Here is a 13,284-nt window from a genome sequence, read left to right as displayed (position 1 = left end):
TGGACGGGAACACGTCGGAGGAGGTAGGCGAATTTGTCGCGTGATATTTCTCATTACCTGTTTTTTTTGTTTTTTTTTGTGCGTTTCTTCGTGAGCAATAATGTGTGTCTGACAACAGAGGCTGCTGGAACATTCCATCACCTTACCACCTAGCAGCGACACACGCTCCCTCCTCCCTTTATTACATCACCTTATCTTTTCCCTCTCTCTCTCTCTCTCTCTCTCTCTCTCTTAGCCCGTTGCTTCATCTCTTCCTTTACTTTTGCTGCCACCTTTAGGACAACAGCTGCTTTAGTCACTGCACACCATGGAAAAAACAAACATAAACAGGTGCGCATTGAGTACTATCATTAGACCCTCTGGTAATGGGGTTCTGGCAAAGACTTTAAGGTTAACTAAAGAATACGAATACAAATTCCCTACCAGCTACAGCTACCAACCTTAGTGTGTTGAGTGATTCATATTACTGTATAAGGCAGCTACTGCCAGCTGTTATTTACATGCCATATACTGTTTTCAGAGTGATAACTCATTTACAAGTTGTATATTACAAAAAAGAAAATGCAGAATAAATATTAATTTAATGGCGATTTCTGATCGCACTATTTTCTGGTATTTGAGAAAATATTTAATGTTGTCAGTTTTCAGTAAATTTTGCATCATTGGAGAGTCTTTAGGACACGTTCTGGTCTCTCATTAGTTGTGTTTTTTTAGTTAATTAGTTCATTTTCTAAAGCGAAGAAGAGAGGCAGGGTTATGGTGAAAAGATTGACTGATTTGTCTGCGAACGAACTTACACTAGTACAAAGATATTTGGCCAAACCTGCAACGGAATTGTATCCAAATACATACAGACTTGGCCCTCTTCTGCAGCTACTACAGTATATAACAGCGTCCACTACTCTTCTAGGAATGCTGTCCTAAAGATCTAGGAGTCTTTTTGTGCCTATTCATTCTGTGCAACATTTATGAGGTCAGGCACTGAAGTCGGACGAGAGGGCTTGGCTCGCAATCTGCGTTCCAGTTCGTCCCAAAAGTGCTCGATGGAGTTGAGGTCAAGGAACTCAGCAACCGAACTGAACTCATAAAACCATGTCTTAATAGTCCTTGCTTTGTGCACTGTGGCACAATCATGTTGGAATAGAAAAGACCCTTCTTCAAACTGTTGCCATAAAGTTGAAGGCATAGCATTGTCCAAGATGTCTTGGTATGCTGAAGAATTAAGGATACCCTTCACTGGGGATAAGGGGCCTGATTGAAACCCCTAAATGTTGTTGTTGTTGGTCTTTTGACTGCTCCCAGCAAGGCGTCGCCACAGTGGACCATCCAGTCCGTACATACAAGCTTGGCACAGGTTTTATGCCGGATGCCCTTCCTGATGCAACCCCCACTACATCCAGTGGCTAGGGTTTAAACACTAGCTGGGAATTGAACTGTGGCCTTCCGCATGGCAGGCGAAACAGCTATTACTGAGCCACCAGTGCCTAGGTCGGAGCATCTGGACAATTATAAATAAACAGATTTAGCCAGATTTATTTGTCTATATAGTGCATCTCATTAGCTGAACCATAAGTTTTTAGAATAATTGCTCAAATCTAAAAAAAAAAAAAAAAACTCATCATGTACACATCACTATCCGAACAGTTTGATCCGACTAGGCTGACAGTACCAGCTTGAAGGTGAATTAATTTTTCTATAACAGCATGGACTTTAGTTGTGCCCTATTTTTATTTCCGTAATAAACCCATTGGGTTTTATTCCTGACCTGTCAAGTTATACGATATGTAACGTTTTCTTTCGGTAATTAAGGGTTTATCGCATTCTAAAATCCTGACATCTCAAAGCTACTTGGAGGCTTTTCTGATATGATGGATCATCACTGAAGCATGCCCTCATCCTGGCTTTCTAACAAGCCGGAAGGAAAGAATTTCCCCTGCGTTATACTTGTATCGATGTTAATAAATGCTGTCTTAGAATATATTATCATTTCTTTAAAAAAAATAAGCCAAAAGTAAAAGAAATCAAGAAAATGTAACCTTGTTCGAAAAACTACAGTAACACATGTAACACTGTTGTCAGGCTTTGGATATGGTTCCAACAAAATGACGACATTTAATTAGTAGGAAAGTGAAGACTGTACTGGACACCAATCAGCCAAGACATTATATTTAGTATCTGAATAACATTAAAATCTTAAAACATTATGCACATTATTGTGTCAGTTTTACCTGTGCCACCAAAACAGCTCGAGGCATGACTTCACAATGGTGTGTTCGATGGTGTGTTTTAGTGTCTGGTACCAGGACATTAGCAGCGGATCCATGCGCTTTAAGTTGCGATGTGGGGCCTCCATGGATCAGATTTGTTTATCCAACACTTTCCATGGTTGCATTGATTGAATTAAGATCTGGGGAATTTGGAGCCCAGATCAACACGCTAGAATTCTTTGATACCTAGCCCATATGCAACAGGCTGGAATGCAATGGAATATTTTCCAATTGCCCCAGAAATTGAATTTTTGATTTAAGAAAGTACATTGTGTTTTAAGCACAAATAATATTAAAGACACCATCTTTAATTGGCTGTGTGTGTGTGCTTGTGATCTGCAATGAGTTGACACACCATTGGAGTGTCCCCCTTTCATTTACCCTGAGTTCCCTGGGATACACTCGGGGTCCCACTTGACTCTCCGCCGAATAAGTGGTATGGAGAATGGATAGATGAAAAATTGGCCTCAATAGTTTCTTTTTTTATTTACACTACTTGGCGAAGGCTCTAGATTAAAGGATCCGCGTTCAAGGCCTGCTGTCGGTGGGCTGCCACATCCCATACTTCCCAGCCATTGCATGCAGTGCCGGTCGCAAGCCCTTGATATTATGGGTGGGTTGTGTTAGGAAGGGCATCTGGCGTTAAAAGCCCGTGCCAAGTTGTGTGTGGATCGGACGGTCCGCTGTGGTCGAACCCTCGACGGGTGCAGCCGGAAAAAATATATAATTTCTTTATTTATTGAAGCTTTTTTTTTTTATTAGTTATTAGGGTAGACAACTTTCATCTCATATTTTAGTTTTAGTTTACTTTGAAATCGAAAATGACCAGAGCAATGGTATTGATGGTTTGGTTTGTACAGAGGATGTGTGAGAAGATATTACTGATCCTTTTGGGGAAATATTAATTTCAGTAAGCATGATCCAGTCCTAGATCAAAGGAGTTAAAATTCATCAGTAATCCTCGGCAAATATTTATAAAGCATAATTATATTGGTATGAGCTCCTTGGGGAGTGGTGGTGGTGGTGGGGGGGGTGGTGGTGGGGGGGGTATTGTTTTGTGAGCTGTTCAATCTCGAGTTAAACTAGATGAGTGGGAGGTCTGCACCCGGGATGATATACAGGGCTTTGAGCTCTCTTTGGATCTGAATAGTTTAGAACAGTTTGACGTTTTAAGCTGTTTGGTTTGTGATTAGACTTAATCTGCATTTATTGAAGGAAAGTGAAAGGAAGTGAAGTGCAACTTTGTGGCCCGTGGAGAGATTTCATAACACCCGGCTTGGCAAATATCTCTGTTTATCTGCATAAACTTTAATTTCCTGTTTTTGGAATTTCTTATGCGTTCGTAGTTTCTTTTTCTTCCTCTATAGTCTTGCGCATACACACACATACACACTTTTCATGTTTGGAAAAGACTCATGACTCATCTTAATCAATCACTCTATAAAAATAAAGATTTTTATGGCTCCGCCTCCATCATCCCCTAAGTAAACACAAATACAGAGGCGTCCCGTAAAATCTCCCCATAAGCCTGTCCTTCAAAAAATCAAATCTCTCTTTTACCACCCTCTCGTCACTTGTCGCAGACATTAGTGCTGCTTGCTGTCTGTTTTTCAGGACATAAAGCTACAACGCACCTTAATGCAGTGCACTAACGCTGAGTACACAGGAAGCGTTTTATTAGATCGTCTAAAGTTTTGGACGTGCCTACGAGACAGTCACTTTGGGGAGGCCAATAAATCAGAAGTGAATTTGATGTGAGGAAAGGCATACATAACAGTGCTCACATCACTGTGCCTGTAAAATGCACATGCTCTATGATTGGCCTGATAGATTATAGTGTTTAGTCATGCCCTAAAAGCTCGGAAGTTGCTTTTCAGAGTGTGTAGCATGTGACCTTCTACCATCCTGTACGAGCTGTGAGAGAAGGCTGTTTCCGAGAGTATTGAGAGAGCAGCATTGTAGGTTAAGCCTAACTCCATCGTCTTGTTTTATTGAATATATCAAAGATTCGTTTAGATTTAAAAACGTCCTAATGGCGGACGAAATCCATAGCGTGTCTCTGACTGAGTGCAATCTCTTTTTCCGCGTCTATGCTTGATTTATTATAGATATTCCACTGAAATATTTGCGTGCAATAAAAATGCACGCAACTTGGGCCATGATCTTCATCTCGCCTCCAATGAAGTGCCAGTCAAAGGTTTGTACGTGTTCCTGGCTCTGACGGAAAGCACTAAGCTGAACCCTTACCAAGGTTCCAAGCAAGGTCTTTCCTGTTTCTGTTACTACCAGTGATAAAAGCAGGGGTTGCATCCCAAACCTTCAATTAAAGCCTTCTTGTTTCCTCAAACATATATCTTTCATCTTGTGACCCTGAAATCCACCAGCCGGCAGGTTTCGGATGTACTAATTCTTAAAATGCCCTTGCACGAATCAAAGCAGCGGAAGATAGAAGGCTTTAAGATCAAGGGTAAACTGTTTTTTTTTTTCCTTCCCCTAATTGGAAGTCCTCTTTTTAAGTATGGTTTATCTTAATTAAACAGGCAAAGGGATTAGATGATAGTCAATAAAAGTGCCTTGGTTTGTAAAATGGTGCATGCAATAATATTTTAATTACGAGTAATTCCATGAGCAATCATTATATAGAACTGACTAATCCATATTCATGTATATTGGGGATGAGAATCTTTAGGGTTCAGCTGATACAATATAATCACCATACCTACTGTATTGCTGATTCTCTTTGTATTGCGATTTTGTAAATATCATAATCCCATCATTTTTTTTTTTATTTTGTTACAATTCTAAACAAAATTAGCGAATAATTTGCTTTTCCCATGCAGGATGCCGTGTCAATGTGTGAATAGTTTAGAGTGCACCTGTAGGAATATAGAGGAACTGCATCATTTTACCATCTCAAATGCAAACATACTAGGGTATCTTTGCTTGCCTATGACTTCCCAAAATCAAACTGATCGGCTGGCTGGATACTCAAGCATCAACTAAACTCAAATAAGAGAGAATTTTGATTTCCAATAAACCGGTGTTCCATCTTAGGCAGCGATTCTCAACCTTGTTCCTGGAGGGCCCCTTTGCCGTGCATATTTTAGCATTTCCTCAGTTCCCCATACACCTGATTTGACCGATCAGCTCATTAACAGCCTTTTCTGAATTAAAGAGCAGGGAAAAACAATAAAATGTACAAGACGAGGGATCCTACAGGACCAAATGTTGAAAACCACTACTCTACAATGTGTATTTTTGTCTATTTGTATCTAATGTTCTAGTGATAGACCCCAGATGCACTGAGACTTTTACTTTAAAAGATTAATTAATCTTACTTCTAATCTTACTCAAAGAGATGCATAAATTCAATTCAATTCAATGTTATTTATATAGCGCTTTTACCAATGGTCATTGTCTCTAAGCAGCTTCACAAAACTAAAAGAAGATAATGGAAATGTGTAGGAGAAAGGAGAAATGTGTAAGAGCATAGTGATCTGACTGTCCCTGATGAGCAAGCCAAGGGCGATGGTGACAGTGGCAAGGAAACCTCCCTGAGATGGCAGTAGGAAGAAACATTGAGAGGAACCAGACTCAACAGGGAACCCATCCTCATTTAGGTGATATCTAATAGCAGGGTTTGATCTGCAGTCGTACAGTGTGTTAGAAGGCTGGAAGTTCATTATAGCAGAAGATGTCTAAGTGCATGAATGTATGACCAATAGGTAATTTCACTTAGGTTGCTTTAAAGGTTACTCCAATTTGAATAAGTCGAACTTCAAATAATCCAAATAGTATCATTTAATTTTTCCATCTGAAAGACACACAACTTTTCTCGAACACACCTTTGAGGAAGTGCATTTTCCCAGCCAATGAGATCACAGGTACTGGAAACATCCATGTTTGGGAGCTTATCTAAAGCCTTTCTCAAGAACTAAAGATCATTAAGTTAGCCTTAAGGGGTTAGACGTTAACTGCTAGCCTAGCTTTATTTCTTAAAATGTGGCACGAATTCAGAGTTGGGCGGAACTAAGCGTTAAACCGGGGTTAGGGTTTCTTGCTATATGAGGTCACAAAGGTGGTGTTCTCCTTTACGCCCTGGTGAATAGAAAAATAAGGTAATGGATTTTGTGTTTTTACTGTAAGATGACTGGGGACCCGTTTGAATGTCTAAACATGACTAAAAGGGAATTGCACATAATAGCTCCCCTTTTTAAATGATAATCCAGCAAGAAGAAAGTCAAAACTAACAAAAATGCTTGTTCACAAGACCTTGCGTCCTTCTTTTCCTTTGTTTCCTCGCCTCCCCACCATACAGTAGTTGCCATTTCTGGGTATTCCAGGGCGGAAGGCATCCTCTTGATACCTGTCAGTTTTAGAGAGACAGAGAATGTCCTTGACATTGCCTCTAGCGCAGGATGCAAGGCGTGACCTTTCTTCATGTTCCACAGTAAAAGAGGCGTGGCTATCCTTACAATTATAGTTGAAATATGAGTAGAATTGAATTGCAGCATGAAATCTCATTCTACCCTTGAAAAAAACATCCAGTAACCAACATCTAATTAAAAGCTTCCTCATGGCTCTTCACTGGGAAATTAAGACACACACACACATACAGTACACACACACACAGAACGGTGTGCAATAAGTCCTGCTTCCCTGCGCATGACTTAGGAATCGTTCCTAACACATATCACAATGAGTAAATAAAACATTAGGGGATTAATTAAGCAGAAAACAGCAGGTTGTGAGAGCTCTAATGACAAACTAACAAGAGGAGCACTATTCCACGAACATAGAAACCCACACACACTCACACACACAGCGGGATCTATTGGTAAATGCAGTCAAATATTAACTGGAAGATCAGTATTAAATAATGTGTGGATCCAGGCACAGTGCGATGAGAATCGAGGGGGAAAAAAAGGAAAAAAAGCTTGCATGTGTATTTTGCATAGAAAATGATGAGCCCATGGAGAGATGGATAATATTAACCATATGCTCCTGGTGCTGTCTTCACATCAGGCACAGCGTGTGGTTGTGCACAGATGTTTGCCATAACTTGGCTCAATTGCTCTGATGTGTGATAATGTTATTGTATATTTATGTGCGCGTGTATATATCTGTGTGTGCATCCAGTACACTCACTATTAAGTGCAGAAGATCAGTCCTTAATTGGTTTCTCAAACTGAAAATAACTTCAGAAATGATGTTTGTAGATCAAGTATGGATTTGGTTTTGCTATACAACATCCATCCAGTCCAACTAGTGAACGTGGAGTCCAATGGTGATTACCATTGTAGGGATCAGGTGTAGCTCAGTGGTTAAGGCATTGCAATACGGCTCAGAAGGTCCCAGGTTTAAATCCCACAACCACCGAGTGGCCCTGTTGGGCCCTTAAGCAAGGCTCTCAACCCTCATCTATATTGAAATCCAGAGGTGGACAGTCAAGAAGTACATTTACTCGCGTTACTGTAATTGCGTAGTTTTTTTGTGTACTTCTACTTTTTAAAGACGTTTTTAAAATCTGTAATTTCACTTTTACTCAAGTATGTTTTGTTAGAAGTATTGTACTTGTGGCTACATTTTAAATCATATTTGTTACTGAGTAAAAAATAAATGAATAAAAAATATAAATAATGCACCGTGGAAGGTAAAAAAATCCCCCCGGAACCCACTGCACTAATTGATTGATGGGAGTGGAGAACAAACTCTCACGAATGTTGGAAACTGACAAAACAGATGCCAGTCAAGCAGAACCAGCTGAAAGCAAAATGACATCAAATTCTCATAAAGCAAACCCCTGGCCACATTTAAGCGACCACTTTGATTTCAACAGCAAGAAAGGCAACAGCTTTATTATGCAAAAGTGTTACATTAATTAAAAACAAGTTTGGGATTTATAACCGCTTGTTTTTTTTAAACTACATTAGAAACCCACATCCCACCCCCGCTGTTAAAAAAGTAACTCGGTAACTTTTACTCTGAGTTAATTTTTAATGAGCTACTTTTTACTTTTACTTAAGTAGATTTTTTACTGGCAACTTTACTCGTACTTTAATAAAATTTCACTGAAGTAACACTACTTTTACTTGAATACAAAATTGTATTACTCTTTGATGAGATCAAACGTAAGTTGCTTCTATATAAGGACGTCTGACAAACGCCTAAAAGTATATATTCTGATTTTACAACGGTCAACATTCACACACTATTAGACCTTTGTCTTTGGACTGTGGAAGGAAACCAGAATACTGTACCTGGAGGAAACCCCAACAAGCACTCAGACCTCGAGGTGGAAATTGAACCTGAACCCCGGAGGTGCAAGGCATACAGCAACACTTTATTGCCGTAATTTCCTACAAAGTATATTAACCTTAAGTATAGGTGTAAGTATATTAACCCGGAATAAGTGTTGGCATACCATTCTTTACCCTAAATAACACACAATTCCCCTGGAATACAAGACTTTTATAAAAGACTTTTGTCTTTTTGTGTTTGCAGGTTTGGAGACGGATACACGGTGATCGTGCGTGTCAGAGGCGATCTGAGCACAGTCGAGGAGTTTGTAACTCAGACTTTTCCCGGCAGTGTGTTGAAAGAGAAACACCACAACACGCTGCAGTACCAGATGCCCCACCAAGAGGGCGCTCTCTCGCATATCTTCAGCCAGTTTTGCAAAAATCAAAATGATCTGGGAGTGGAAGACTACTCAGTCTCTCAAACCACACTGGATCAGGTAACACAAACATGCGTAATGAGAACGGCAGCATTCAGTATTGTGGATATTAAATGTGTAACACAGTATGTGAGAAAAAAAATTATTTTGATGTGGCTAAATCCCATTTTGGTTTTTATATTAAAAAAAAAAAGCCAAAGTAGCTGTTATAAACTGTGAATATAAAGCCATTTTATATGTATTTCTTTTATTTGATTTCGAAATGATCCAACCAAGGCAAAGGTCACAGCAAGGTCAAATGTCCAAAATAGTTTTATCTCGTTAGCCTTCTACCTTCTGCAGCGATGGAAGACACTTTTAACTTCTCTACTGCATTTAAGCACATTTCATGTCTCTATACTTTACCTGCTTAAAGTTTATAAGGTTATATTTTTTACTTTTACTTTACTACATCCTACAGCACATGTTTGTACTTTCTGCTTCACTACATTCCTGCTTGCTGTTGCGTTACATAATCACATCGGTACGTAGTATTTGAAACAGGTCTATTATGCGTAATTGCGTGATTTGCATTCCGTGCATGAAACGCTTAATCGTGTAACAGGTGCTTGAAACAGAAGTGGAGATTGTTGCAGCCTGCGACTAAAACAGAATTTTGAATCACACACGCACACACACACACACACACACACACACACACAGAGAGAGAGGGAGACTCTTTTACTATGACTACTAATTTTGATACTATTTTGATGCTTAAGTAAATTTAAAGGTGAGTTTTGTAGTTTTACTTAAGGATGTTAAATAGAGGACTTTTACTTTTACTTGAGTAAGACCTTACTGTAAATTCACATTACAAGTACAGTATATATTTTTATCATTTGTTTAACACGTCCTTTTTTGCAACATAGAGATGTTACAGTACTTACACGTTGAAGGTCAGGAAATGTTTGCCGTCATGTTCCTGGCTAGCTGGGATCTTTAGAAAGAGTGTTTTAATGTTTGTAGGATTTATCTATATACTGTACAGTAAATCAAAGAAAGGTTAGTTAGAACTCGCTTTTCCATTAATATCTTGTGTCATACATAAGAGGAGCAGAAACCAGTCTAAAAAATGTCTGTCTGTACTGTATGTTTGTCTGTATGTACTGTATGTCTGTATATCTGTATGTCTGTCCGGCCGATTTTATCACAGCATCACGCAAAAAACGGCTTGACAGAATTTTATAAAACTTTGCCAGTCCTTCAGGATTTGCCTGAGGTTAAAGATCTGCGCTATAAATGAAATCAAAATGTTGAGTAGAAGGGAAGCTACGAGCAGTTTTGTGCCAGATTACCTCACAGCAGCCATTGCTTTTTGGAACGAATATTTTGCCCTCAAAGTAGGCGTGGCTATACTTGGCACTCAACATTACAAGACAAAAGAAGTGCAACTTAGCGTAAACAAAGCGTAAGACTGTACTTAACCTGTACTGTACTCAACCTTACCAAATGTAAGGGCTTAAAAAACGTTACATGAGCTTAAAATAGGGCTAAAAAGTGACTCCCTTTAATGTATGCATGTTTCTGCCATTCAAAATAATATTCTGATATTCAAGATGATAGCAGTGCCATTAAGCTGTATTAGTCCTAAATAGCTGTGCATGTTGAATGTCACAGTGGGTAAATCAGTTTAACTGACTGTCAATGAATGCTTGGTTTATCTGTAGAGCAGACTAGTACCAGGATGGGTACCTATTTTTAGTGTACGTGTGTATGAGTGAGAAAAACAAAGTAAAAAAAAAAAAACAGAAAAAGAAAGAGACACATGCAACTAAAACCCTGTGTGTGTGTTTTTTGTTTTTTACTTGAGAGAGGTTAATTGTCTGCTTGGTGCTTAAGCAATAAACAGCACTAAATCCACATGCTCGGTAATCTCAATGTCATAGAGACAAGCACACACATAGTTCAAAAGCAGTGATGAAGATTATCTGAATACTTTTTTTTTCTTTCCCAGGTGTTCGTAAATTTTGCCCGACAGCAGCACGATGCTGAAGACGGCGTCTACGAGAATACTGTAGATCTGAATGATGAAATACCAATGCAGTCTCAGAACCATACTGTACACAGCAAGTAACAGCGGAGTAATTAAGTAAAGAGAATGACCTCACCCTCATTAAATAAAAAAACAAAGAAATAAATATTCTTTATAGGAGTTCTCAGGAATTTAATAGAAAATATGTTTATATATTTTGGATTGTTTAAAAAATTTTTATCCTTTTTTTAAATGCACGAGACAATTATTTAAAGAAACTGAAAGTTACGCTCTAAGCTTTAACTTTTAGGCTGTAACGTGAAATATGCTGAACAGAAACATGCCAAAAAAAAGACTTGAATGACAATGTACAGAAAGTCTCGAGCCAACCCACATTTCTTCATATTAATTCTTTTTTTTTACATGCAAGAAATGGGGGGAAAAAATTCATGCGACAGGCTGCCTGAAGCTACAATATTATAATTGGTTGAACATGTAACCTCAGCAGCGTCCTCATTTCCCTTCTCGTCACTTCCCCTCTGTTCCAACCACTTATCATCTTTCACCATCTCCACCTGTTTCACACTGCACTCACTGGCTTTTTAAATAGTTTTTTTTATGCTTGAATGATTCATATGTCACTGTGTGGCTAAACAAACAGAAAACATACCTCTGAAACTGATCAGGTACAGGGACTAGACTAAAAATGACAGACAAAACTGGCCACCTCAAGACTACATAAAAAAAAAAATACAAGAAAGTCAGGATCTTTGGGAAATATGAAGACATGTGGGGGCTCAATACTTTTGCACAGTACTGTATACTGTACATTCATGAATAATATATGACCAATTTTTAGTGAGGTGCCTTTGATGTCTGTGCCGTAAAGTCATCCAGGATAAAAAATATTGCCAACAATGTACCATCAACAATTTTCCTTAGAAATGTTTCTTCTTGGAATATAAACATCACCACCATCATCATCGTCAGCAGCATCTTCATTTTTTTTCCCCAATGGACCAAAGTGCAATATTAATATAAATATTACAGTTATAGACATCACTCCTAAATCTATTTTTCTATTTAACATAAAGTTTATGTTTGTTGTATGTTTGTTTGTTCAATTCTTGTAGCACATTGTATCATGTAATCATGCATTTTTATGGCAAATGTGAATGGTAAACCTTTTTGTAATTTGGTTACTAAAAAAATTGTATAAACTTTAACAGTCTATCATAATGATCAAATGGAGCTGTGCAAATGAAATAAACAAAATCATACATTCAATAGTGACTCACTAGCAATTCCAGTAACCATGGAAACCTGATTTGAACGGCTTTACCAAGTTTTTCAATGGTATTTGTTAGGGGTGACCCCTATGTTGTTGTATGAGGTCCAGAGTTTTCAGGGTCCTAAGTTCCTCAGGGTTACTGTCTATAGTGCATAATGGACCTGAAAAAGGATGTTTCCTAGCTGTCTATTTATTTGAAAAAATAATTTCCTCCAAAACCACGTTGATGTTAAAACATTGATGTGCTTAAAAAGTTTTTAACCCTCGTTCCAATAAAATGAACTAATATTCAAGAAATAGTTTATTTTGAAATATGTCTCATTAGAGATAATGTATGAGTAGGGAACATACAGTAGAACCCTGGGAACATGGGTAGTACAGTACATTCCCATTGGTTCCAGAAGGCCAGTGAAGTTAGCAAGCTAACAAAAAAAAAATATTAGCAAATGAGGCGTTCTAAAGTAGTTCAGAGTAAATAAAATGACAAGTGGAATAATATAATTCCAAATGTGATAGTCATGTTAACTATGGAAACCAATCTGAACAATAAAACATCCATTTTTTCTCTCTATAGTCTTGGTTTTAGGAGATTAGGTACAGGAAGTTAACAAACAGCTAACAAATACCGAGAAAATGCCTAGTCATGCTAAAACAATTGGGGAAAATAATAATAATAATAATAATAATAATAATAATAATATGGGGCAGTGTATTAACATTAAAAGTAAATGTTATTAATAACAATACAATTTCATGTTACAGTATGTAAAATCTATAATCTGATTGGTTGTTCTACAGTAGTTGCAAGGCAAATCACAGGTTTAGTTAAATTCCATCAGGTTATAATGGTTTACAAATAAGCCACATCTACAAAGCTTTATTCAATTAAACCCTCACAAATCACATTATTAATTTGCCTTTCTTTCTCTCACACACACACACACACACACGAGTATGTATATTTGCACTGCATTAGCTCTTAGTTACGCCTTGCACTAGCACTTTTCCACAACACACACACAAGACACACACG

General features: G+C 38.1%; 1 protein-coding gene across 3 annotated transcripts in view; it reads left to right on the top strand.

The window, feature by feature from the left end:
- LOC128508408 (phospholipid-transporting ATPase ABCA1) overlaps positions 1–12,247 on the top strand; it is a 171,701-nt gene extending 159,454 nt beyond the window's left edge. For all 3 annotated transcript variants that reach the window (XM_053479743.1, XM_053479742.1, XM_053479741.1), the window contains exons 49-50: positions 8,772–9,006; positions 10,943–12,247. In XM_053479743.1, coding sequence (XP_053335718.1) covers positions 8,772–9,006; positions 10,943–11,062 — 355 coding nt within the window. In that variant the 3' untranslated portion in view covers positions 11,063–12,247. The remainder of the gene's footprint in view (positions 1–8,771; positions 9,007–10,942) is intronic.
- The last annotated feature ends 1,037 nt before the right edge of the window (positions 12,248–13,284 follow it).

Source organism: Clarias gariepinus, chromosome 20, assembly GCF_024256425.1.
Source record: "Clarias gariepinus isolate MV-2021 ecotype Netherlands chromosome 20, CGAR_prim_01v2, whole genome shotgun sequence".
Classification (NCBI taxonomy): domain Eukaryota; kingdom Metazoa; phylum Chordata; class Actinopteri; order Siluriformes; family Clariidae; genus Clarias; species Clarias gariepinus.
Note: the sequence above shows the minus strand (reverse complement) of the source record. Positions and strands in the feature narration are given on the sequence as shown.